A 16,799-nucleotide genomic window follows, 5' to 3' on the forward strand; every position below is an offset into this window, starting at 1 on the left:
GGTAAAATGTGCAGTCTCTCGGCGAGGATATATTAATATTAAACAGTCTCTGCAGAAAACCTGCCTCTGCCATAGTTGATAGCAAAAAAGTGAGTGCTGCCGGTAATTTAGTCGGATTATTAGCCATAAATAAAATGGTTTCTTATGTTGCTTTTTGGAAGTGGTGTGTTGAGGTGCAATTTTGGTGGGGCTTTGGTTGGAACTTAGTGAAAAAATGGTTTTCAGTTCACATGTCAAGACCCTCAAAAAAACCCATTGCATTGATTTTGTGCATTGAGGTGTGTATTTTTTGCAATTTTGGTGTGAGTTTGTGCGTATTTACAGTTTCTTAGTAATTATACAATTTCCACCAATGTTATTTTGACAATGTTTGTACTGATGGTTATTTGTCGTGAATTGTAGTGCGAGTCTCATTTGACATGGGATTTCCATGTGAAGTAATACTTAGTAAATTAATGTATCACAAAATTGCGTCTCTTTCGCAAATTTGATCTATCCATAATCCATATACATCCAGGGGCTCTGCCCCAGTATTAAAAAAAACTCAGTATACTGTGTGTACATCCAGGAGCTGGTGTGTCCTAGTGTGTCCTATGTATCACTATCAGTCCAGGGGGGCTCTGTCTGTCATGTATCTGACAGTGGGGCAGATGTATTAACATGGAGAAGGCATAAGGAAGTGATAAACCAGTGATAAAAGCAAGGTGATAAACACACCAGCCAATCAACTCCTAACTGTTAATTTACATATTGGAGTTGATTGGCTGGTGTGTTTATAACCTTACATTTATCACTGGTTTATCACTTCCTTATGCCTTCTCCAGGTTACGACATCTGCTCCAATGGGTGATCTGTCCATATACATCCAGGGGCTCTGTCCCAGTGTTAAAGCCCAATATACTGGGTTTACCTCTAGGGACTGATGTGTCCTAGTGTGTCCTATGTATCAGTATCAGTCCAGAGGGGCTCTGGATCTGTCTATATACATACAAGGGCTCTGCCCCAGTGTTAAAAGTTAAAACCCAGTATACTGTGTCAGTGTCGGACTGGGGCATAAAGGGCAAACTGGGGGAATGCTGTAGGGGCCCATGCTTAAGGGTGTGGCCAGGTTACACTGGGGCATGTCCAGCCCCCACACAGGTTTGGCTAACTATTACAGAGTACATCTTCTGTGCCCCTTGGTTAATATATAATAAACCATATTCTTGTGAAGTATAATGTAATGTATGTATAAAGGCGGTTACACACTGTTGGCAGAGTGTACTGGGCTATCTGGTGCAGTGACGTCAGTCCACACACTTGAAGACCTAAACAGTAATGCAGGTTTATTTAGTGTACACAGGTGACTCAGATGTAATACTGAAAGCGGTAAACAGGAGCCCATATATCACACAAGGTAACAGCATTAGGTAGTGGTACTTATCAGGAGATGTCTGTGGTGGTGGCACATGGAGGACTGCACAGCTATGCAGTCTGACTCCTGCTGTAAAGAAGATGATGCACGCACTGGAACACTGTGAGTCTCTGTAGCTGAGATCTGCTCCCAGTCTCAGCTGTGCACACTTGTATACCAGGGCTCTGTCTCTCAGTCTCTCTGTGTGTCACACTTTCCTCACTCTCCCTGAGATGGAGGAACAGGAACTACATCATAAGACTCCGCCTCCGAGTGACTCCTGGCACTAGAGCTCTAACACTAGGGGATGCACTCATAGACTGATACACAGAAGGAGACAGGCACAAAGTGCACCGTGTCCTAACACTCCCCCTTGCTCAAGACTGTCTTTGGTCACAAGTTTAACGGACATGACATTTTATCAAACAAATCAATAAGGTCACTTCTGTAACCGAAAACATAACGGGAAGTGAAAACAGTAAGAATAAATCAACATCAACCATATTCTAGTCCACATTCCATCAGGAATGCAAGTAGCAAGTGCGATGACAGTCCTTTTGTCAACATGTTGGCAATATTTTCTTCACTTGCAACATATTCCACATTGATGGACTTGTTTCCCACCAACTCACTAATGAAATGATATCTTATAGCAATGTGCTTAGACCGTCCATTGTGCTTTGTGCTACAAGAAAGATCAATTGTTCCCTTGTTATCTCACTTTATGTTGATGATCTCACTGTGGTAATGAATACCTAATTCGCATAAAGTCTCTCTTATCTAAAGCGCCTCTTTTTAAGTTTCTGTAAGCACCATGTATTCTGCCTCTGTTGTAGAAAGAGGAACTGTGGGTTGTTTCCTACTTGCCCAGCTTATGGCTGCACCTGCTAGTGCAAACAGGTATCCAGTATAAGAACGTCTATCATCCTTAACTGATCCCCAGTTAGCATCACAGAATACATTTAAGCTGGTATCTGCTGATCTTGTAAATTTCAGCTTTAGTGAACTTGTACCTTTGAGGTACCATAGTATTCTCTTTACTGCAATCCAACATTGTCTCCCAGGATTATTTGTAGTGATGAGCGAGGTTCGGTTTTACTCGGTTTTACTCGGTTTTACTCGGTTCTCAAAACGGCATCTTATTGGCTATCCAAAACACGTGACATCCCTGAGCCAATAAGATGCCGTTTTGAGAACCGAGTAAAACCGAGTAAAACCGAGTAAAACCGAGTAAAACCGAATCCGCTCATCACTAATTATTTGCGAACTGGCTTGTTGACATGGCCTTGATTATCTTTGTTCTTTTGTCAATGGGCGTACTTACTGGTTTTGCATCTGTAATTCCGTACTTTGAAATTGTTGCCTCAATGTATGCTTGTTGGTCAATTGTAACAGTTCCCTCTTGCAGGTTTTGTACAATTTTCATACCTAATAGATTATTTGCAGGCCCTAGATCTTTCAACTTGAATCTTTGTTTAAGCTGGTGCTTGACATCAGTGATGTGATCTTCTTGACCTGCCAAAAGTAAATCATCCACATAGACAGCTATGATTAACAACTTTTCTTTGATGGTTTTGTGGTATAGGCAGTGATCAGTCTCTGACCTAACAAAGTTAATTTCTAGTAACGCTGCATCCAACTCCATCTGTATATGGTCTCAAGCAATGACCACTTTGCTTGAGACCATATACAGATGGACCCTCGCTCATCTTGCCTTCTCTGCTGCGCCTAGGTGCACCATGGTTTATTAGCATAAGCCTTTCATCTATTGTTCTCAGCTGCAATACAATACATAGAGAACAATACAGCAGGGGATTAAGTCATTACAGCAGGGGATTAAGTCTGACTGCCCTGGTTCAATTAATCCTATTAAAGGGATAGAGGAGCATGGCTCCATCTGTAGCGACTTCTTCACGAGACAAACTTTCCCAGTTTGGAATATGTCCATATTATAATATTCAGATGGTTCCATATAAATTTCCTCAATCAATTCTCCATTAAGGAATGCAGAATCAAAGTCTAGTTGATATAACAGTAGATTATGTAGTGTTGACAGTTCTGTATCAATTTCTGACTTCCACTCTGTCCAATCACTGCTTGACTTTGCTTCCTGTATGTTTTGAGGTTCACAGTAAGCTATATTTGCATACTCCTCACTGTATTTCTTGCCTGGAATACCTTTGATGCTCCTCGTGGAACTTCTGTTCTCTGACTTGTTGTCTGCTTTGACACTCTCAGATTCAGACACGCTTTCTGCTGCCTGTATATCCAATAATACATTTTGTTGTTGCTCCACTGCTCCAGTTAGTGGTGCTGTCTCGTAGAATACCACATCTCTGGATTTAAGAAGACATTAACTTGTAATATCCCAAAGTCTGTATCCTTTGCTTTCGTCGCAGTATCCGAGCATTATACATTCTATAGATTTTGGATCTAGCTTTCTCCTTTTCTCCTTTGGTACATGTGCAAAAGCTTTGCTCCCAAAGACACGAAGATGACTGATGCTTGGCTTTTTCCTGGACCACGCCTCCAGTGGCGGTTTATCTTTGACGGCCACTGTAGGTGCACGATTCTTTAGGTATACTGCAGTAGATACTGCTTCTACCCAAAACTTCTTTTCTAGGCCAGCATCACTTAGCATAGTCCATGCTGTCTCAACAATGGTGCGGTTTGCCCGCTCACTCACGCCATTCTGTTCCAGTGTGTAGGCAATTGTTTGCTAATGCTTTATGCCAGATTTCCTAAGGAATGCGGCTAAGACTTTGTTATCATACTCTCCACCGTTGTCTGATCTTAGGCTCTTTAGTTTCAGATCTGTCTGATTCTCCACCAGGTTTTTGTACTCCACAATTTTGTTGACAACTTCACTCTTCTCCTTAAGAAAGTACACTTGTTTCATTCTTGTGGCATCATCAATGAGAGTCATGAAATACCTGTAGCCACTGATTGATTCTTCCTCCATTGGACCACACATGTCTGTGTGCACTAGAGCTAATGGTGTCTCTGCTCTATTAACTGACTGTGGAAATGGGTTGCGAGTTTTCTTGGCTTTTATGAACTCTCACACATGGGTCTTTCAGCGTTGCTCACGGCGATCCCTATTACCATTCCATCTAGAATTTTATGAATGTTGTCATAACACAGATGACCCAAGCGTTTGTGCCACAGCTCCATTGACTGTTTTTCATCAGTAGCCATCATTGCAGTACACTCCTCAGTGTCCAGGACATATAAAAAAACACAGGGTACCAGCGCTGGCTGTAAGGATTATAAAAAGACGGTTTGCTGAATAAAATAACAATTTATTAAACCATTAAAAAACCAGGAATAAATTCCTGTAATTATTCTTAATAACACTTTTGGTCATAAATTCCCCCTGGATGAAATCACTTTTAAATCCACTCTCCTCTGGGACATATGTCGTTACGGCTAGGGCAATCTCCAGATGGCATTCACTGTAGCACAAGATAGTTACCAGTTCCACAATGGATGTATATGGTGGCATCAGCTTTAGGAAGAGTCCATTGCTAGCTGTATGTGTGGATCAGGTCTTTGTTTGGAAAAACTTCCCAGTGATAGGAGCAGTGTCCAATTAGGGCCGAAGGTGTCAAAGTCCCAATGAATATCGGAGAGTGATGTCCAGGTGGGTAAACAAGCTCAACGCATTTCGCTGGCAACAGGGTGATCCAGCTTCCTCAGGAACATGCTCCTGAGGAAGCTGGATCACCCTGTTGCCAGTGAAACGCGTTGAGCTTGTTTACCCACCTGGACATCACTCTCCGATATTCACTGGGACTTTAACACCTTCGGCCCTAATTGGACACTGCTCCTATCACTGGGAAGTTTTTCCAAACAAAGACCTGATCCACACATACAGCTAGCAATGGACTCTTCCTAAAGCTGATGCCACCATATACATCCATTGTGGAACTGGTAACTATCTTGTGCTACAGTGAATGCCATCTGGAGATTGTCCTATCCGTAACGACATATGTCCCAGAGGAGAGTGGATTTAAAAGTGATTTCATCCAGGGGGAATTTATGACCAAAAGTGTTATTAAGAATAATAACAGGAATTTATTCCTGGTTTTTTAATGGTTTAATAAATTGTTATTTTATTCAGCAAACCGTCTTTTTATAATCCTTACAGCCAGTGCTGGTACCCTGTGTTTTTTATTCTTAGTATATTTGGGGATCTGACCATCCCCTTACCAGCTGCTGTTGACTGCGCATTTACACATCTCTTTGCTGTCCAGGACATATAGTTGGCTGCACCGGGTTGCTGAAGCAATAACAGTCCCTCTTTTATTTTGCACCATACAGTTGCCATTCTGAAATTGGACTTTGTAGCCTTTTTTCTCTAGGACACTGATAGGGCCTTAGGGCCTTATTCCCAATCCCTGTAACTGTAGTGGGAACACATGGTGTTAAAGAATTGAACCAATGCTTATTGCAACTGAAATGTCTAGTGGTCCCTGAGTCCATGTACCAGCAATCCTTCCTGTGACTGTCTGCTACATTCAGTGCTGACTCATTTGGCTTGTCACGCTGCTTCTGCGCATCACTGGAATTTCTCATTCTGCAATCTGAAGCTTTATGTCCTATCTTGTGACATACAAAACACTTGAATTTGTGTTCTTTGGACTTTGTGCCATTTGTGATCAAGGCAGAACCCTCAGCTATGGTCTTGACAGGAATATGTTCTTGGAACTGCAGCAACTTGGCTCTTATAATCTCTGTCAGTTTAGTGTCATTTGACTCTAATGCAACCACCAAAAAATTGCGAACCATCAAATTCTGGCGTCAGCTTCTGTAACATAGTCATTGTGACTTCTTCCTCATCCACCTGTGCCCCCACAGATGCCAACTGCTGAACTATCGACAATAACTTATTAATATAATCAATCATGTCCTTGCAGGCAATCAGTTTCATTCCATATAGCATGTGTCTTGAACTTATCCTTCTCATTAGACCTTTATCTTCATATGCACTTTGCAGGGCTGTCCACATGTTCTTAGCTGATACTTCCCACTGACTATTGAATAGACATGCTGTTCCACAGCTAAACCTATCATCCCAATGGCTCTGTCTACATCATCTTGGTTTGGACCTGCTGCTGGGTCTATAGTAACCTTCCACAACTTTTCCCGCTTAAGCTGCATCTCCATGGCAAAATTCCATGTAGCATAGTTCTCTGAACCTTTCAGCTTAGCAAAGCTCATGCTGTGTCCTGTTTTATACATCCTTTATGCATTGTATAAAATGTCACTTTAAACTGTGTCACTGTAATTATTCAACAGCACTCAGGTGGTTAATCTCCAAGTACACGCGGGACTTGGCCCATAACCTGTTGGCAGAGTGTACTGGGCTATCTGGTGCAGTGACATCAGTCCACTTGTATACCAGGACTCTGTCTCTCAGTCTCTCTGTGTGTCACACTCTCCTCACTCTGAGATGGAGGAACAGGAACTACATCATAAGACTCCGCTTCCAAGTGACTCCTGGCACTACAGCTCTAACGTTAGGGGATGCACTCATAGACTGATACACAGAAGGAGACAGGCACAGAGTGCACCATTTCCTAACACACAATACCTGATTGTGGAATGCCGGCGATGGACGACTATATTGTTGAACGATATAGTGCATACTCACTGAACGACTTTGACAGGTTGGGCTGCATGTCAGCTCAATATTGGTGAATGCTAGATGATGTGCAGGAGCATGAATTATTCATCGGTCACCAATATTACCCCCATACTCACTGGACGATATAAGCCTAAAAATAAACTATAACGACATTTATGTCATTATCGTTTATTTTTAGGCTGAAATTGCCTAGTGTTTACCCCCCTTAATGTATAAATCCAGTGCACTAGGACAGAGTCTGGAACGTTATCCCTAGAGGAGGAGGATGGCCCCTGTGGGCCAGTCCGACACTGTACTGTGTATACATCCAGGGGCTGGTGTGTCCGATTCCTATCAGTATCAGTCCAGGGGTGCTCTGTCTGTCATCTGGTGTATCTGACAAGGGGTAAAAAGCATAAAATATAATTATAAAAAAATATATATATTTTTTTGTTTGTACTGTAACCCAGTGTACTATACAGTTTTTATTTTATTTTTACAAGTATGTGACACAGGTCAGACTGCAGTATATTATTATTTCATACTCATACATGTATTGTGCGACACTGTTGATGAAATTAAACTGCAGTGTTTGATTACTATTTCTAACTCATACACATATTGTGCGACACTGTGGGTAAAGATGGTACCACAGTACTATATTTTCATACTCATATACGTATTGTGTGACACTGCGGTGGTATCACAGTAATATATTTTTATTTCATACTCGTACACTTATTGTGCAACATTGTTGGTGAAATTAAACCACAGTATTCGATTACTATTTCTGACTCACACACATATTGTGTGACACTGTGAGTGATGGTGGTACCACAGTGATATATTTATTTCGTATTATGTGACACTCTTGGATAAAGTAAACCGCAGTGTTTGATTACTACTGTATTTCTGACTCATACACGTATTGTGACACTGTAGGTGTTACATTTTTTGTACAAATTGGTGTGTGCTGTAACCTACTTAGTTTGTGTTTGTTGATACTGTACTTGATAGGTATGGAGGATGAACAATTGAGAGGATAGCAGGAAACACATACTAGTGCTGCAGCTGCTGCCACCAGTCATGACAATACAAGTCTGTCTACATCATCTACTAAAACCGATGCCCAAGGGCATAGAGGCCTTAAGTCAGTGGTAAAGAAAAAAACATAAAAAGGGAAGTTAGCTGCAGAGAAAAAGAAAATTGTCAATATGCCATTCACCACACAAAGTGGCAAAGGAAATACTCAGGCTTAAGTGGTGGTTCTGCAACTGTCAGTGAGGCATCTTATTCTGCTTCTCATGCCGATACAAGAACTATTCACTCAGAGTCTAGAAGAGGTGAAAGCAAATAAAGAAGTAGAACAAACTGTGCTTTCAGAACCATCACACATTCCTGAGGAACGTTTAGGGGTGTCCACGTTAGCTATGTGTTAGCCTGACATTTCTCACACTGTCCTCATAGAGAAGCCTCTTACACCTCCTTACACCATTTCTGCACCATCTGTACATGTGGGGAGCAGTACATGTGAAGACTGTGATGAGGGCATAATACAAATTGAAGATTCATGTGTGGAAGTGGAATAGGATGAGGGGGATATGTGTATACTACTGCTGTCTGACACTAAGGATGTTGATGTTTTTTGTGTAAGTCAGCTACCATTTCTTGCCCATGTTAAAAAGAAAGCCATTGTGATGCCTGGGCATAAGACCAAAAAGCCACTCCTGACAATGATTGTGAAGGCATCTACTCTATTTTTGATGCCTAAGTTAGAGATATGGACATTAACCATCTAGGCACCTCCTCCATGTTACGTCAATTGCGGCAAATTCATTACATTTATTTTACAAGATTATAATGTAATTAACACCCTCATGATCAACCTACTCATTAGTGATTGATGGTAGTTCTTCCAAAAAAAATTTGGTGGGGAAACAAACAAAGCAAGCACTTCAGCCACAAAAATGTCAGTCTCTGTCACTGAAGTGCTTGGTTTGTTACACTGTGCATGTCCTGTTCTTATGATTTTTTTCTAAAAAAAACACAGATCCAAAACTCACAAGGGCGGTTGGGTCAAAACCAAAACAGATCCAAAACACAAAGGAGATACAGATCGAAAACCCAAACCCCAAGATTTGGGCTGGCGTACATCTCTAGTTCTAATTCATCATCATATTTTGGTTTTGAGAAAACTACCCTCATTTGTTTTAATTTGGATTCGGTTTTTGGTTTGGTTAAAAATCTATTACAAAATCGACAACACTGGGGAACAATCTGTTGCCAGGGATTTAAAAGTCGATTTTTATAATTTTGTGCTCCTGATCATGAATATGCCATGCTTATTTTTCAGTTGGTTCTAATTTTATAGCTATTGTATGCATAAGTCTTTAATATTTAACAAATTAAATGAAACAATGTTAAAATAGTTAAAAAGATTTTTTTTATTCTGATTAAATTACATTTTTTAAAATGTTATAAAAAGACACAGGGAAATTACATGCATAAGTGTTAGGATACTATGAGAACTGTTTTTTGTAGGATTTTTTATTGTTTTCTTGTTGCGAGCAGTCCCTCTGCAGACTCCAACAGTAATCGGCCATCATGTGACGATCCCACCTTCCTTGATATCTTCCATTACCTGAATATTCTGGTGGAACCGTTCACCGTTCTTCGCTTAAATCTCCTAGATTGGACAGGAAGTGATCTAAATGGTTCTACAAAAATTTACTTTAATACTCATGTTGGAACCTACTTTTTCAAAACATTTTAGCATGTTTTGGACTAATTCCTGATAGCTGTCTGCCTTGTGATTGCCTACAACATTTTGAATGACAGACACTTAACTCAGCCATCCTTCAGATTCGGTTTCAGTTACAGATGTGGTAGAAGTTGGATCCTTCACCAGTTTCCATATCTGTGGGCCGTCAAAAATTCCTGCTTTTAATTTTTCAATACTAAGAGATAGAAATGTTCGACAAATATACGAAAAACAACCACCTGACTTGTCCAATGCTCTTACAAATTGTTTCATTAAACCCAGTTTGATATTGAGAGGTGGCCGTATGATTTTTTCCCCCTGTCGATTAAGGGCTCATGAATGATGTTGGCTTCTTCTACAGTTATAACTTCTCTTGGAGGCCATACGGTTTGCTGCCAGTGCTTTTGTTTTGTACGACTATCCAAAAAAAGTATACAGTATGTGACAGGGATACTTAGTATATCCACTTTGCTGCCCAAGAAGAAAGTTTACAATTTTTTAAATCCACACAAACAGACCACTGATGCTGAAACTAAGACTAACTTGATATTTTCATACTGACCTTTCAGTTTTGTTGAATGACCAATAGGAATTGACGCAAATTTATTCCCATTGTGCGGTAATACGCATTTAAGCTCCTTTTAGAACTATTCAAGAAGAGCCGCCAATCTTCTCGATATTCTGGTAAGCCCATCATCTGGAGAAGTCCAGGAATATTGTTGCAATACACAAGTGTTATCTTGGCTAAAGAATGGCAGTATGGTTTGCTCTTTATTTTGATACGATGTTATAGTAACAACCGGATGAAGACAGTACTTTTCTTGAAGTCTGGATGCTAAAAGCTCAGCTCCTTTTTTCGATATATTCAAGTCACAAATTAAATCGTTTAGTTCCTTTTGAGAAAATTTTAGAAATTTCTTCAAACTCATTTTCATCTGTGTTGTCACTTGCACTGGATGAAATTAACATTTCCACATCATCACATTCAACTTCGCACAAAGAACTGAATGATGGTACTGGTATATCTTCGCTATGTGGTATTGGTTGCTTTGCAGAATTCATACATGTGTATTCCCATTTGTGTTTCTTAAATCGATTCACACCCTTAAAATTTACAGCACAAAAATAGCAGTCACTCAAGTGATCTTTTGGTTCACACCACATCATAGGTGTGCCGAAATGAAGTACTTTTCGATCACCTTTAGTCCAATTGCGGAGTGATTCCACGCAAGTTTTACAAACTTTGTGAGGCACCCATATCTTGTATTGCTGACTTATGTGACATCTAAAATAAGCCTGATACGCTTGTTTTACTATCTTTTCTTTCTTTTGCAACACTATATTTGCCACAAAAATAACAAAAAACATCAGGAATATTAGTACACCGTCTTCGAGAAGAACTAATTTTTACGCCGAAAACATTTTGTTTCACACATTCAGTGCTAACTTCCAACAAAAGTCGAGGACGTACTGAACAAAACATGCCCACCAGGCGGGAAATCCGTTGTGGTGGGAAATAGAGAGGGCCGAACAAAGGAACAGGAGGTGTGCTAACTGCATCACTCTGTCTTCTCCGTTGCTCCTCTCTGTATGCTGGGAGGAGGTGTGCCTGTGGTCTTAGGATGTCCCAGCAGGCCCGCCATCAGGGGGGTGCTGCAGGCACAGCTGTCCCGGGCCTGGCCTCTCTAACAGAGAGATTAGGGCCCGGGCTGCTCATGCCGTTGCCCGTCTGCTATCGTCCATCCTCCTGCCGCCACTGCCGTTGTTTGCCCGGCTCCCGCAGGCTATTGAAAATGTCCCTCTCAAGATGGCCACTGCCTCAGAGGAGACAGTTATTAAAGATACTAGAGGAGGCTCTAGTATCTGTAATAACTGTCTCCTCCAAGGCGTCGGCCACTTTGGGAGGGACATTTTTAATAGTTTTACTTGAATCAGGCTGCCGAACAGTGTGCAGCAGCGGTGGCAGTGGGGGTAGGACAAGCAGAACCTCTGACAACAAGCAATACCCCAATGAGCAGGTACTGGGGCATTACTGTGTCTGGCATTACTGTGTGGAGCATAATATGGTGCTGGGGGCAAAACAATGGGGACATAGGAATTTTCTTTTCTTTTTAAATATATATCTATATTGGGGGGGGGGGAGGGGGCCCTGTCTATTTTGCAAGTCCTGGGCCCCATAATTTCTGATGGCAGCCCTGTCCAGAAGGCTTAGCAGTGCATTTCCACGCCTCCTCCCATCATTTGCGAGGCAATATGAATGTGTTATGTGTCTCAAACACGACTACCAGCTAAGTTATCACAAATAAAACAAATTCTTGTTATTGTTGAAAGAGGGTAGTTGTTTAAAAAAAATAAACTAAGTAGATTCTGTTAAGTAAAGTGGCCTAGACTGGTTAGGTACTTCAAATGGAGAAAATAATAGAATTTTATAATTTTTCATTAATTTGAAAACTGGAGCTACAGTAATTTAGCTATAGTGAAGATCTAATGTGAAAATATGACCCACGAGTGCAAACCGATTTTAAATCCTTGGCAACAAAAAAATAAATTGTGTTTTGTTCCCCAGTATAATTATTTGTAAAAACAAAACGATAAAAATCAACGAAAATATGTAAAATTATGTAATTTTGGTAATCCAAACCCCAAAATTTTCATTTAAAATCTAAATTCTGAACCATCGGAAGATCCAAACAAGGATTCGGTTTGGATCGGATCTCCTCTGGAGATCTGGAGAAATTTTTGGTCCCGTTTATATCCACAAAATTTAGGTGGGTTTGGATTTCTGGAGAAGCAAGCCGCACATCTCTAATCAGAAGTGATCAGGGCTGTTTTAACAGCATTGTATGTCCTGAGCAAACCAGTGCACCTACCCACCCATTCACAGGAATAAATGGGGAAAAACACAATTTACCCCTCCCCACCATCTCTTAAAATGCATCCAGTGAACGGATGTCAGGATTTTGATTAGTGGATAGCTCCAGCCATCCATAAATCAATCAATCAATCAATCAATCAATCAATCAGAATGTTGACAGCCATTAAGTGTCTGGCTGCAGGCTGGGAGGCAGGTAGGGATTGCTGCCTGGCTGCTCTGATGGTGTGTAATTAACCATTCTCTACCTGCCTCCCAACAAGCTCCGGAGGAATTAACCAGAGGGTTAGATGATCCTTGTCCTACCTGCCCCTTCTCAAAGGCTCCTAGAATCACAGGGCGCTGTGCATGGGAGTGATCATCGAAACGATCTTGATCTGTCCAAAAGTAAATATAATTTCCAGTCAGCACTGCCATCATGGTTTCCTTGTCCCTCAGGTGTTGCTCCTCTGATGCAGTCCATTGACTTACAGTCCTAATCTGGTTTGGTACTTCCTTATCTTCTTAGTTGGAATCAGGGAGTGTCTGTCATGTGGCTGGCTCCAGAAAAAGTCAGACACAATGTGCATATAGTATTGAACATGATAGGGTAAAATCATCAGCATGAATGGGGAAGATGTGGGTGACATTGCAGTTTAAACGTTTGTAGTACTTTTGAGCAAAGTCAGGCTCCACTTGAACTTCTGGTGTGGGTTAGCATCCGCTAAAGTGCATTGGCATGCTGTATGTGGTAGCAGTTAGTGGTAATAGTGCCTGGATGAATGGAAGACTGTGTTTTAGGCTAGGGACAGGGACATGCCTGGATATCTGTATTTCTTTTAGGGTTACACTGTGGAACATTTACAGCATAGTTTATATAGCGCCATATGATTACCTTTACTACAGTATCAGAAATATACATTATACATATAATAGACAGTGACAGGTAAGGATAATCTTTATTACAACACTCCGGTACGCCATTCTCAGCACAGACGCCACTACCCAACCTCCTTGATGATGGAAAGCCTAGGTGATGGTTGTGTAATAGAGCTTAATATGCTAAAAGCCAATCAGAAGTGGCAATATGCTGTAGTGTTGCTAATGCAGTGATACGCCTACCAAAGGGCATCCTCGCCTATATATGTCACAGTTACATGAACATGCCGTTGCTAAGCACAGTTTGAGCTTTGCCTCCATTTCATATTTCCGGCCATAAAGAGATATAAGTCTACATTAAGCAAAAATGTGGATATGTGCATATGCATTTATGGTAACATGGAAATGGGTATCTTACTCCAATATAGGACATCATTAGCCTTGGTGACACCCAAAGCAGTTTCAAGACTCCATGGGCCTAATTCAGAGTTGATCGTAGCAGCAAATTTGTTAGCAGTTGGGCAAAACCATGTGCACTTATGTGTAACATGTGCAGAGAGAGTTAGATTTGGGTGGGGTGTGTTCAAACTGAAATCTAAATTGCAGTGTAAAAATAAAGCAGCCAGTATTTACTCTGCACAGAAACAAAATAACCCACCCAAATCTAACTCTGTCTGCAAATGTTATATCTGCCCCCCCTGCAGTGCACATGGTTTTGACCAACTGGTAACAAATTTCCTGCTGCGATCAACTCTGAATTACCCCCCATGTGTGTGCGCCAGTAAAACAGAGGTGTGGTCTCATTGAAAGGGCGTGGTTTTCTGGAATGGGGCATGGCCTCACAGCCTGACCCCCGTTTTCGTCACTCCAGGGATCTTGTAGTTGCTGGGCTGCCCCGCAGACTGTCTTACCTGCAGTGCCTACTCCTGCACTGTGACAGGAGCTGAGTGGTGCATGTAATGTTACAGTGCAGCACCTGGCTAGTGTCACTTAGGAGGAGCCAGCATATTGGTGTCGCCCCTCGGTGGGGGATACTTGGGAGCGGCCTGCACCCCCGTAGCGTCGCTACTAACTCAATTCAATAATATCGGCAAACATTCAACTGTAAATATGCCTCCATACACTTTCATGTAGTATAACCTTCATCATGCAGTCTGATCATCCTATCGCTTGTTTTTACGTTGCAGGTCAGGGAAGAGTACTGCAAACTGCTCCGCAGACTCCATACATGCAGCAAACAGGAATCAGATGAATCTGCCAGTGGGACTCTTCCAACAGCCTCTAGATCAGTAAGTGGACTCACACTTAGCAGATACAATTGTTTCTTCAGTCCTCTGAACGAGTATGGGATCAGTGTGTACCCAGTACATAATGACCTATTGTAGCTCAGTGTGTGCTTTCTTCAAGGGGATCGGGATGTTTATGTTTAAGCAGAACTGTAAATCCCAACCTCCTGCTCCGACCATTGCAGGAGTAATTTTTTGGTTGACACTTCGGCAATTACCAAGCCGATCAGTCAATTTCGGGGGATTGACCTGACCATTGCATAGGTGTGTATGCAGATTTAGTTTCTGAGCTCTCTCGCTCTCTCTCTCTCTCTATCTATCTATATATATATATATATATATATATATATATATATGAAGTTGTTTTTTTTTACACATCTGTAGCATCTCCTGAGCACTAATTATAATTTTGTTGTTTCCTAGGCAAAACAGTCTGAAATGACTGAGCTTGCAGACAGAAGAGAGAGTCTTTAGAATAAGAAGAAAGACAATTACTACTGCTTCTATTGTGGAGTTATAATGCAGAATGCCTGCTGTTAACTGAGCTTAGTAATGGGTGTCTAAATAGTAACTTTACCAACTGTAATAAATAATGTTACTGCCACTGTTCAGCCACACACATCACCACCACCCCTGATGTACAAGAAGCTCTTACAGCCGAGTGACTGCAGGTGAAATTGCTTCACTGCTTCCACTGTCTCACCTTACAACCTGCCTGCCTGATGCAGTTATATTAATGTAATGCATATTCACCCCACAACAGTTGTCCCTCCTTATATTGAATAAATCAGACTTCCCCTTTTCGTTCATACATGCATCATCATTCAGAGACTCAAAAACTCCCTGTTCCTACCGGATCTCTCTCCTGTATTTGACACGGTTGATCACCAGTGCTCTGCAAATGCTTCATTCCCTTTCCCATACTGCTTCTCTCAGTTGTCATCATACTTATACGCAGATCCCTTTTCTATGAATAAAGATGCCAGTACTATTAAAATAAAAGATACTGATACTCATCTAAATTGCTGATGGTCCTGTGGCCAGGTTAGTGTCTCCCTGGTTAGTAAATACAGAAGCTAGAATGGACTAGTCTGGTGATACAAGTTCCAGAATGGCGTGTTAGGGCTACATTTACTAAGATGGGAGTTCTATTGAAGATGGGATGTTGCCCATAGCAACCAATCAGATTCCAGGTATTATATTCTAGAAGGTGCTAGATAAATGAGTAGTATCTGATTGGTTGCTATGGGCAACATCCCATCTAAATAGAACTCCCATCTTTGTAAATTTACCCCTTATACTAGCAATGAAGGCAGAAATACTTCTGATTTCCAGGAAAAAAAAGTGCCAGTACTCAGTACTGACATAAAGCCCTGCATATAGGACCAAACAAATAGGGCATCCAGTAATGGCATCTCATTCTCCATTATCCCTCTCCCTGCTGGGATTCCCAAAGAATCAGTCCACTAATGTTATCTGTTTACACCAGATATTTTGGCATCCCCTCTCCACCAGTGATGTAATAATTGTCATGTGTTCTTGAAATGTTATAGATCTATTTTTTAAATATATTTTACAGTTCTTAAAGATTACCAGGTACAGATATGTCCTTACTTATCTATCCATCTGGCTAGATATAACTTACTTACAGCGGGGGGAAGTGATAAGTGTCATTGTGTAGCTTGAGATACGTTTGGCATATTGTGATAGGTTAACATAGGTTTATATATCTGGCCTTTAGGATACTTAAGTGAGGACACATCTTTTGGTACTACTAGATTCCACAATGTGTCCCCTAAATTAGCTGTTACCAGGACACCCATCCAAACATGGTCACATGACAAGTTCCAATGGGTGGTATCTTGTGCTAACGGAATGTGTTGGAATCAGGAGTACGGAGCCTGACACCGGGAGCCTTTCATCAAAGTTTTAAAGACAGGTGTAATAGTGGAAGCTGTTTCTAGTGCTTCTCCAAACTAAGGGATCACATTCTCCAGTAA

General features: G+C 41.2%; 1 protein-coding gene across 1 annotated transcript in view; it reads left to right on the plus strand.

The window, feature by feature from the left end:
* The window catches only part of LOC134936597 (adhesion G protein-coupled receptor E1-like), a 291,441-nt gene extending 275,833 nt beyond the window's left edge, over positions 1 to 15,608 (plus strand). The window contains exons 16-17 of the mRNA XM_063931704.1: positions 14,701 to 14,802; positions 15,223 to 15,608. Of these exons, the coding sequence (XP_063787774.1) occupies positions 14,701 to 14,802; positions 15,223 to 15,273 (153 nt within the window). The 3' untranslated portion in view covers positions 15,274 to 15,608. The remainder of the gene's footprint in view (positions 1 to 14,700; positions 14,803 to 15,222) is intronic.
* Positions 15,609 to 16,799: the final 1,191 nt, after the last annotated feature.

This window comes from Pseudophryne corroboree, chromosome 6 (genome assembly GCF_028390025.1).
Source record: "Pseudophryne corroboree isolate aPseCor3 chromosome 6, aPseCor3.hap2, whole genome shotgun sequence".
NCBI classification, from domain to species: Eukaryota; Metazoa; Chordata; class Amphibia; order Anura; family Myobatrachidae; genus Pseudophryne; species Pseudophryne corroboree.